The sequence below is a fragment of the Phragmites australis genome, chromosome 16, assembly GCF_958298935.1.
Source record: "Phragmites australis chromosome 16, lpPhrAust1.1, whole genome shotgun sequence".
Lineage (NCBI taxonomy): Eukaryota > Viridiplantae > Streptophyta > Magnoliopsida > Poales > Poaceae > Phragmites > Phragmites australis.
Window position 1 is genome coordinate 27,230,818 of NC_084936.1, and position 10,528 is coordinate 27,241,345.

At 43.1% G+C, this 10,528-nt stretch overlaps 2 protein-coding genes across 2 annotated transcripts; both read left to right on the plus strand.

Annotated features, from left to right (window-relative positions):
* The first annotated feature begins 1,752 nt into the window (after window positions 1-1,752).
* LOC133894755 (uncharacterized) lies at window positions 1,753-6,845 on the plus strand. Its single transcript, XM_062334918.1, has 14 exons — window positions 1,753-2,064; window positions 3,034-3,161; window positions 3,249-3,320; window positions 3,401-3,514; window positions 3,884-3,952; window positions 4,054-4,110; window positions 4,807-4,860; window positions 4,950-5,012; window positions 5,106-5,168; window positions 5,257-5,418; window positions 5,539-5,694; window positions 6,066-6,146; window positions 6,223-6,284; window positions 6,395-6,845. The coding sequence occupies exons 1-14, from the start codon at window positions 1,884-1,886 to the stop codon at window positions 6,474-6,476; spliced, it is 1,344 nt and encodes a 447-aa protein (XP_062190902.1). The 5' UTR covers window positions 1,753-1,883; the 3' UTR covers window positions 6,477-6,845.
* A 132-nt stretch (window positions 6,846-6,977) lies between these two features.
* On the plus strand, window positions 6,978-10,267 carry LOC133894753 (transcription termination factor MTEF18, mitochondrial-like). Its single transcript, XM_062334917.1, has 2 exons — window positions 6,978-8,066; window positions 8,143-10,267. The coding sequence occupies exon 2, from the start codon at window positions 8,292-8,294 to the stop codon at window positions 10,224-10,226; it is 1,935 nt and encodes a 644-aa protein (XP_062190901.1). The 5' UTR covers window positions 6,978-8,066; window positions 8,143-8,291; the 3' UTR covers window positions 10,227-10,267.
* The last annotated feature ends 261 nt before the right edge of the window (window positions 10,268-10,528 follow it).

Genomic DNA, 10,528 nt, shown 5'->3' on the forward strand with positions numbered 1-10,528 from the left:
TATTCGGTGCTATGAATCATCTTAGGTAAGAAATGTACGTTGTTGTTTCTTGTTTTTTTTTTTGCAAGGTTCCAATTGAACGTCTGGTACGGAGTAATTTATTTAATCGTTTGCTTAATTTAAGTGTTGAACCGTTCGCTCATTAAAGTCGCGGACGCGTATCTCCTATGCGCGCTTAGAATGAATCTTTCTAGGTTGGCTTTCTCGAAAGCTACTGAAGCTACAGTCGCAGGAAGCATTGTTTCTAGCCGGTTTTCTGTTCTAAAGTGGTGTAGTTTATTACTACATCTGTTCCTTTTTATTTGTCTTTATTGACTTTTCACAGTTTTTAAAATATAATTTTAACTATTAGTTTTTATTACTTAATATTAATATATACTAATAAATTTGTACTTTTGTTAAAACATTTTTAAAGACAAATCCAATAATACAATTTTCATATAACCAATCTTAATAGTTTTAAAATATCATTGGTCAAATTTTTGAGAGTTTGACCAAATATATTCTAAAAGGATAGATAGAAAAGAACGGAGGAAGTAATTTTGTTTTTGGCAAAATTGCAAACCCCACATGTAAGTATGTGAGTCATGTATCACTTAGATCATGCCCAAGGGAATCTCTTCACGGGCAGATTCCCGTCGTGAAGGGATTCCCGTTTCCTTCAGCGCTCCTAACGGTTTCCCTTCACGGTTCCCTTCACGACGGGATTCCCAGGGTCATTCCCTTCAGGACGGGATTCTCTCTCCGTTCCCTTCGCGATTCCCCTCGAAGGGAAGCTGTTGGAGATGAGAGAAAATAAAGGGAATATGAACGGGGAAGGGAATCGGGAAGGGAACGAAATGAAGGGAATATGGTTAGAGATAGTCTTATAGTTTGATTTCCTCCTATAAGCCATTGTTGACTATAAACCTACTGCAAATTTCACCGTGGTTTGATATCCTCCAAACATTGAGCGATGATAGTGTACATGATGAGATGTGCAAGCACAATGACCGAGCATGAAATGGTGAGTTGCGCCCCGGGAGTGGAGGTGGGGGAACAAACTAGGGAAAAATCATGGTGAGTTTCTCTCTCTCAAAATTAGCTTACATAAAAAATCAAATTAGAGTGACTTTCATATACGTTTTTGCACATTTGCTTTAAAAGCTATCATCATCAATCTGAAAAAGGTTGAGCATTGAGATAAAATCTACAAATAAACCCATTTAAGTCTACAAACCCATATAAATCTGAGAGTCCTATAATACTTTATTAACTAAAAGATTATCATAAATTTCACCGTGGTTTGATGTCACCGAACACCGCATGAATATAATATGTAACTAGAGTAATTTTATTTGATGTGATACAATCGGAAGACAAAAAATATATAATAATTTTATAAATATAAGTACTCATATGAAGTCTAAAACTCAAACTTGAATAAATAAATTACACATGAGACCATAACCAATTGAGCTGTAGAAAAAAAGAAAACAACAACCACAAATCGGATCGCCTTTCCCAACCCATCTTGGAATGGAAAACCACGTCGATGAGTAGTCGCGGCCGACACTGGCACGCCATCTGTCCTGGACAGCAGCCATGTCTGACAGCGACGCCTCGCGGCCCCACCGCGCAGCGAACGGAGCACATCACGAGCCTCACGTGTCGGACCCAACCGCTGGCCGCCACGTGTGTCCTTCCCCTGCCACGTGCCAGGTCACGTGCCCGGCGCGTCATCAAAAAGATCTGCGCCGCGCAGCGCCCGAGCCCTAACGACACGCACGAGTTCGCTGTCGCGGCGGCGTCAGAACCAAGGGCGCGGCCGCGCGGGCTGGGGTTGGGATTGGATTGGACTCCGAGGAGGTGGAGGAGGAGGAGGAGGCGAGAGGCTTGTGGGGATGGGGGTCTCGAGGCTCTTCGCGGTGGCGCTGGCGCTGCTGGTCGCCGCCGCGGCCGTTGCTGGGGCGGCCGCCGAGGAGCCGGTGGTTGTGGACTCCGTGGCCGGCGCGGTGGAGGTCGCGGCGGCGGCGGCGCTCAAGGCGGAGCTGGAGCAGCTCAGGGCGAAGATCTCCACCTTAGGTCAGTGGCGACGGTTTGATTCAGTTTTGGGGGGTTTGGTTGGGGATGGGGTTGATTGAGACGTCAAATCTGTGCTCTGGAGCTAGGTTAGTCTGTACTGTTTCACTGGATTGATGGCGCTCTGGCGAGCTGCGGGGTTTAGGGGGCCGATTCGAGGTGGCGAAGTGGGATTTCGCGATGTTTGAAGGAGCTTCGGGATCTGCCTGTCAGGGGTTTAGCGACTACGTGTTGAATTGGTATTTGCTTTTGAGTGGTCTGCGCCATGGTTATTAATTGATCAAGTAGCTCGGCGCTGCAAAATTTTATCTGTTGCTTTGGTGCTGATTTCGATCATCGTAAAATTGGGAGATGAATGCAAACTGTTATGATTCTCTCCTTTTTTGTTGCAAAATCCAATTATCTTTAAGCAGAAAAAGAAACCCAAATGTGTTGCTTTTGTCTCTGAATGCTGTTTTACTTTACAGAAGTTGCCTTTTTTGACGACTCTTTTTATTTACTATAGTGGGCCAGTGTGTAATATTGATTCTGTTGCTCTTTTGCTATCGATAGTGAACCCTGAAGTTATTCTTTTAAGATTTGCCATAATTTCCCGGGCCCTAGTTGTGTACTGAATTCCAGCCAAATAGACCTCACCCAAACCATTTAGACCCTTAGTCTAACTTGAATTTAGTACATTGGGGAAAGCGAGCAATTTGGGTTGGAGTAAAACTGTAAACTTATATAGGTCTGAAGAAGCTCGTACTACTAAAGAATAACAACTTAAATTTTGCCCCAACTCGGAAGTAACATCTTTGGTTGTGTTGCTGCTTCTGTCGCAAGCAAAGCAAATTGCATAACTTTGGCTTGCTATATTAGCTTATTCGACTAAATTTGTGCCTATTTCTGGTTATACAAATTGAATTTGCATGTCACGATCCTTCCAGAAACCCTTGCCTAAGTAGTTGCGAGTCTGATTGTTTCGTCCTACAGAGTCAGGCATAGCAGAGCGATCCCAGGAACTGAAGAGCAAGGATGATGGCATCGCAAAGCTGGAGAAGGCAATTGAGGAGAAGTCAAAAAAGATTGCTTCTCTGCAGGGCGAGATTGCTTCCCTCCAGGTATGCAATCTAATATGCAGAGGTTACTCCTAAACATTATTTTGTGTCCTTAGAAGTAATTATGCTCTTTTGCTTATCCTTGTGCAGGCAAAGGGGTCTGTTGCTGCCGAGGAGCAGAGAGGCAAGGCCAATGCCCGGGCTGTTGAGCTTGAGAAGCAGGTATGGAAGATAAAAGTTCATGAACAGTTAGAACGTGTCTACCATGAGCTTGTGGTTTCTCATGTTTTCTTCTATTCTAGATTGACAAGCTCGAGAAGGATATTGAAGCACAAAGTAGCCAGAGAACAACATTTGAATCTAGGGCTAACGTTGCTGAGAAGAAGGTGGAAGAGCTGAATGCAAAGCTTAAGGCAGTAAGTGCATAATCCTTGTCTATTGTACAGTTGAGTGAAGATTTTGTTTGTTTTATTTTTTGTAACTGTGGAGTATGTGGACAACTTGATTGTTTTTTTTTTGTGACTAACTATATCTGATTCTCAAAAAAAAAAAAAAACTATATCTGTTAAATGGTTATGAGCTATGACATCTGTTTTCCCCCTGTTCATGAACAGTAGTTACAGATTTATCAAGTGATTCATAGATCCTATTTATATACCACAGAGTCTAAAGTCTACCTAAAATTTCAAACCATATTGAAGGCCTCTGTGATGAAAAATGATTCAACAGAATAGACACTTTATATGTTGGTCTAAGTTCTTATTTATCAATTTTATCCTTGCTAGGTCCAAAAGGAAAGTGATGAGCAAAAGCGCAGAATCCAGAAGACAGAACGTGCTCTTAAAGTTGCTGAGGTTTGCAATGTGTTTGTTCACTATTAAAGCAATTCTCGCCTAGTGGTTGTGTAATACATGTTGTATACATGTTGTTCTGTATTTGTTCTTTCACATTATAGGAGGAATTGATGAGGCTGCAGTTAGAAGCAACAACTAAGTCAAAACAGCTGACAGAGGTAAATATATATCATGTCGCTATCATCTCATCCGTTGTACTTAATGCACATTTAGAAATTTCATCAATGTAATAACATCCTCTGAGTATAGTCACAAACTAATAAGACAAAAACTTAGTAATGTTACTGCAAAGCACATTTGCTTTATTTTCTGGGGTGGGGGATGGGGGTCAGTGTCTCAGTGTAGGATTCCTGGTGCAGAAATGTCTATTTATGTTAAACAGTTCACTAGATCAAGCACAATGAAGCCTGCATGATTACTGATCTATTCCATCTTTTCTACTCTTTATTGCTGTTCAAAGGTAATCACGAAGTAGTGCAGGAACAACTGAGTTTAACCCGCAGATATTCTTATGGTTCCCTAAATGGTATTTTCTGTTCATCTATAAAGACATTGCTTTCTGACTGTTGGGTGGTTCTGTTGTTGTGCTATCAATTTTAGAGATAAGTTTGAACAGATGTTTTGTTCCACAATAGATACATGCCTTGAAATGCACTTTGGGTGTTATTTGTTATGTGGCACTTCACTAGTGTGTTGAAACTTCTTATGGTTACCTGAAACTAGGCTAAGTAGAGTGTACCTATTGTGATTTAAATGCCCTGAAAAGCATATGCTTGTCTTTGATCATGTCTTTTTCTTTATTGTGCACATCGACAACAAACTTATGATTCCTTGTTCACTCTTTTTTTTTTAAGGTTCATGGAGCATGGTTGCCACCTTGGTTAGCGGCGCAATATGCTCACTATGTGGTAAGAGTGGAACCACAAAATATGTATCTCTGCCATTTATTTGCTTATGTTCTCTCACCACTATCGTTCATCATCATCATTGTGTGTAGGAGGTGGTCTCAGGTCACTGGAATGAACATGGAAAACCTGCCATGCAGAGTTTTCTGAAGAAGGTGCCTCTTCATAGTACCGCTCTTGATTTCAGTTTCAAAATGCATTCCACAAATAAAACCATCATTTATATGTCTGCATATCAAATGTTTCAGGCATCAGAAAAATCAGCACATGCAAAGAAATGGGCTGAACCTCATATTGAGACTGCTAAGACGGTAGTATCTCATTGCCCATGAACTTCAGTTCCTTTTGGTTTATCTTGCACTGACAGTATGCTAACCATATCATTTTTCATGGTTGAAGAAATGGATTCCTGTTAAAGAAAAAATGGTTGTCCTCAAGAAAAACGCAGAACCTTACGTACAAAAGGTGTCAACAAGATCAGTGGAGTTTTACGAGTCATTAAAGGATGCTGTTACACCTCATGTTGTCAAAGTTAAAGAGTTTGCTCATCCCTACTTCCAGGTACTTTTAGCAGTTTCTGTTTTACTTTGAAGGCGGCAGTTGGTTGATTATGGTAATCTTGTGCTTTATGATAGCTGTATGAAGTTATTGATGTGCATTCATTTGACTATGTTGATCCAGGAAGCCAAGAAGTTCTCCAAACCTTACATTGATCAAGTTGCTGAGGTCACGAAGCCACATGTTGAGAAAGTTAGAACTACTCTTAAGCCGTATACTAAAAGAGCAGTTCATGCATATGGGTCATTTCTTGAGTCAGCAACCACATACCACCGGCAGGTTTGTGGCTCTTTTCCAGTTATACAACAATTCCTGTTACACAGCTTTCAATCAGTGCTACTGCCCTAGATAGTAGCTCCCAGTCACACTTGGATCTGGTAGGCCCTACTGCTACTCCCCACAGCCTTCCCTCTAGCTGTATCATGCTGAGCTGTGCTGGGGGATTAGTTCTGCCTTGTATAAATGTTTCTGCATAATGGTCTAGAGATGGTGACCCACTGGTTTGGTTAATTTGTGTTCTCTTCTATTTTTAGCTACTTCATTAAGTTCATTCTACTTTTAGCTTATTGTTATATATGCTTAGTTTTTTCCATCATGTGAACTCTTTTTTTCCCCCCTGTACTGATGTTAGATTTTCTTCCCCTTTCTAGGCTCAAGCAACCATCTTGGATTATCTTCACCAGCATGAGATAACAAAATCACTTGCGACGAAGGAGTTGGTTTGGTTCCTGGTAAGCATTCATGAAAAATCCACTAAGAAACTGTAGCTTAGTGGCCATCTAATTAACATAAAATCTTTGTGCACAGGCTTCTGCGTTGCTGGCTCTGCCTGTTTTCATCATATACAAGCTTCTACTAGAAACTTTCTGGTTAGTTTCTTGTATTTTAACAGCTAATTTTAATTCTAATCATCGGTAGCGTGACCTGAAGTGAACTGACATTATCTGTCATTGCTTCAAAAACTTCCTGGTTCACGCAGCACCAAAAAGCAGAAAAGATCTCGTGGTGGTAATGGTAATCATGGCCACAGGAGACACAAGCGCCGGCACGCTGATAAGTAGATCGGTATTGGGCACTTTGGGGTTTATTTGCAATGTAGGGTTGCGGATCTTCAAGCAGGATCACTTTGCTCTCCTTCCAGAGGCTGTCCTACTGAGCCATCGAGGAAGGAGACCTGTGTCATGGGTAACCCTAACCGCGAAAGCGCCGTACACCAAAATTTCTCTTTTTTTTCCACCCCAGGTGTATTATGGACATCTGTTGCAGCAGCCTTTTTTATCTGCACATTTGCTGAGGTTCAGGGGTTAAGCCTCAGCCCTTGTTTTATTTGTTGTTGTTTATTGTAACTTGATAATGCGATTGAGTCTGCGTGCTTGTTTTTGTTGGTGACCTACACCCTGACTATCATGTATACAGTGGTTGTTTAGCAACCCTCTCGTTGCTCGTCTCATGTTCAGTTCATTGATCTATGCTTGGTCGACACCATGGTTTGGTAGGGTGATTGTTGACTTTCAGCTGGTGAAGTATTATGGAAAGGTAAACAAATATCTATAAAATAGCTTAAAAGTCATTTGGTACGAAAATTAGATCAAATATGTATGGTTAATTCTAAGGAAAATTTGGTTTTGTCAACAAAATTTGACCAATTTGGTTTACGAAAGTTTGGCTTAGCCACGGTCCAAACATGATTCTTTCTGCCTCCGCCTCGATCTTCTGTCCCAGTTCCATCTCCGGCGCCAAACTCCGCCGTCTCCCGCCGCGGTAGCAATCAGTGATACGTTTGCCATGTGACCTTTTTTATTTTTAATTTACAAAATTACACGGCTGTTTTAAAATATTGCACATCAAATATCACATATCTAACAAGCAAAACCTTTAAAAATTATTTTTTAAAAACACTACATTCTATTGCTCTTAAAATTTAAAATAATATTAAAAAGTTATAAAAAATTCTGAAAAATATAGGTTGGAGAGAATACTATGATATAGCTCTTTAAAAAAAATTTAGACAAAAATCACCTGTTGAATAGATAACATATTTATTTTTTAAAAGATGTTACTCGTTGGAAGGACCACATCTTACTGTTGCCCACCCGACCTCAGGGCTGACGGTAGACTAGATATACAATATTTTGAAACAGGTGTGTAATTTTACAAATATTAAAAAATAAAAAAAATCTTCGCCATGCCATGCTGTATCCTGGGCCGGTGAACGCTGGTTCGGGCGGCCAGCGTGCTTACGGGCTCGTGACGTGTCTAAACCCACCTTGCGAGCCCGCTCCCCGGCCCAGAAATGGTGCTCACCAATCCATCGACCTCTCTGGGCTTTGACCGCTCGCGGCGACCGAGTTGAGCTGAGCTTCCATTCCCCGCCGCCGCAGCGCACCAAAACCCCCGGTCCCGGTCCCCACACCACAACTCCTCAGCCGCCGCGCGCAGCCTCGACGCCGGCCGCTCTCCGTTCGCCCTCCCCCCCCACACCTGCCTCCTCCCCTTCGCGCAGGATCCACCCCCCTTCACCGCCGCTCCACCTGCCGCGCCCCGGCCCTTCGAGTAGCTCCGGCACCGTCTGCTTCTGCTGCGCGACCCTACCCCTTCGGACCGTTCGCCGCCGGTACTCTGCACCGTCATGTTGATACGCGCCCTTTGTGGTATGAAACATTTTTCCCTCGCCGGAAATAACGATCTTGCGGTTTGGCTTATTCCGCGTTTGGTTTCTGCGTGCAGATTGGGCACCGAGGAGGAGAAGCTAAAGGCGAAGGGTGCAGCCGTCTATGGCCGCCGTGGTGTAGCATCCCGCAGCTGGCGCCTTGTCTGTGCTGCCCGCTCCTTGCCGTTCCTTGCTCCCTTGTCTGTGCTGCCCGCTCGGTTTCCTCATGAACAACTACCTCAGCAGCGCATTGAGGGCCGCCCGCCTCAGGTGGGTTGCTCGGATTCAACTCGTAGTGGAGCTCAGTGAGCCGTGCAGAGCACCACATTGGTGTGCTGCCCGTTCTTGGCTTGTTCAAGAATCGTCATCCACGTCGAGTTGGGGGGTCACTCCAATTGGTCATAGGTATCATCTGCGTCCTTATTCCGCTGCTCCTGCACGTTGTGTGTATAAACCCTTGGAGGAGGAGGAAGAGGAGGAGGAGGAGGTGGTGGATAAGAGGCTCAGACAAATGGAGAAGAGACGGGTGTTTCGTGCCGCGCAGCAGACTTTCCTGGAGTACCTCCATGTCACGCGTGGGTTGTGCTTCAGCGACGCCGAGCATATAAGCAAGCACTCACCCATCTTCGTGAGCAAGCTGCTGGAGATGGTGAAGGATGCTATTAAGGATCCTGTGGAGGGGGGTGAGGAGATAGTGTTCAGGTCAAAGGAGAAGAAGAAGGAGATGAGGGATCAGAGGGTCAGTAAGGCATTGGTGCGTCTATTCCATTACCACCCTATCAATGAATTTGAGCCGTTCATGGAGAGCATTGGCCTCAAGCCGAGCAAGTATGATTCCTTGTTGCCTCGGGATCTCATGTTTCTTGCGGATGACGAGACGTTGCTGGAGAACTATCGTGTTCTTTGCAATTATGGGGTTATGCGAACTAAGATAGGGAGGATATACAGGGATGCTGCAGACGTTTTTAGTTTTGGTGAGAATGTGCTTGTATCTAAGCTGCGGGCTCTTGAGGATCTAGGGTTCAGTAAAACCAGTGTGATAAAACTTGTGATCTCTAGCCCTGTCATATTGGTGCGTGACCTAAGTGCTGAATTCAAGATTCTGCAGTGGCTAGATGACGTTGGCATTGAGCGAGACTGGATAGGTCAATTTGTATCTGTAAGGAAGTCATACAATTGGAGAAAGACAGTCGATGTTCCTCAATTCTTCAGTGAATTGGGATTCAATAAGGAAGGCATTGGTAAATTGATCAGGGAAAACCCAGATTTCTTGCTGGATGGTTCTGGAAAGGGACTGTTTAAAGCAGTTAGCATCATGCTAAAAGCAGGGTCTGGAAAACAAGATTTATTTAATCTTTTCCTGGACTTCCCAAATGTACGAGCCAGGAATTTCGCACGGAACATACTGAGGGGTATACAATTGTTAGCTGAGATTGGTGTAAGTGAGATGGACATTATGAAATTTGTAGTTTCAAATGCATCAATGCTTGGTTCTGCCCCAGTGAAGAAGGCAAACAGCATTCTTACAAATCTCAGTGTGGGGAAGAAGCGCTTGTGCAAGATTATAATGGAGGAGCCACATCAATTGATGAAATACACATTTGGGTCAAAGCTCAGCCGCCTACCGCATTGTAACCGGAGTAATGAGACATCCCTTAAGGAGAAGGTGAAATTTTTGAAAAGCATAGGATTTGTTGAAGGCTCTGAAGATATGGAGAAGGCACTCAAAGTTTTCCGAGGTAAAGGTGATGAACTACAAGATCGGTTTGACTTTTTAGTGAAGACTGGACTTGATCCGAAGGATGTAGCAAGCATGATGAAGGTAGCTCCACATGTTTTGAATCAGAAGATACATGTCCTTGAGTCCAAGATATCATTCTTTGTAAATGAGACAGGATATCCCCTAAGTGCTCTGGTTGGGTTCCCCTCATTCTTGTCGTTCACTGTGGAGAGAACCAAAGTTAGGTTTTTAATGTACAATTGGTTGCGAGAAAGGGGGCTGTCTACTCCTAATCTTGCTCTAAGCAGTTTCCTAGCTTGTTCAGACAAAAATTTTATCAAGTACTTTGTAGAAAAGCATCACACGGGTCATGAAGTTTGGGAAAACTTCAAGAGGGAGGTAGCTGCAACAAAAATCGTGCATTGTACTTCAGATGATTAGCAGGATATTCTTTGTTAAGTGATATTAACATATTTCCCTGATTATATTTCTCCGCATACCCGGCCGTCTCTTGCGCTTCCTATGTCATTTTGATTACTTTGTGCTGCTCACGAGCATTGGATGGCCGTAATCTATATCTCTGTTGTCATCAAGAAAAAAATATCGTGCAAGGGTCTCCTCAAGGGTTTGAATTAAATATTTCATTGAACTATCCTGCCATCAAACATTTTGTCATCTCTTTTCCAAGAACAAGGATACTGATGTAGGAGAGGTTCGTAGACTTGAATGATGTGTCGGAATAG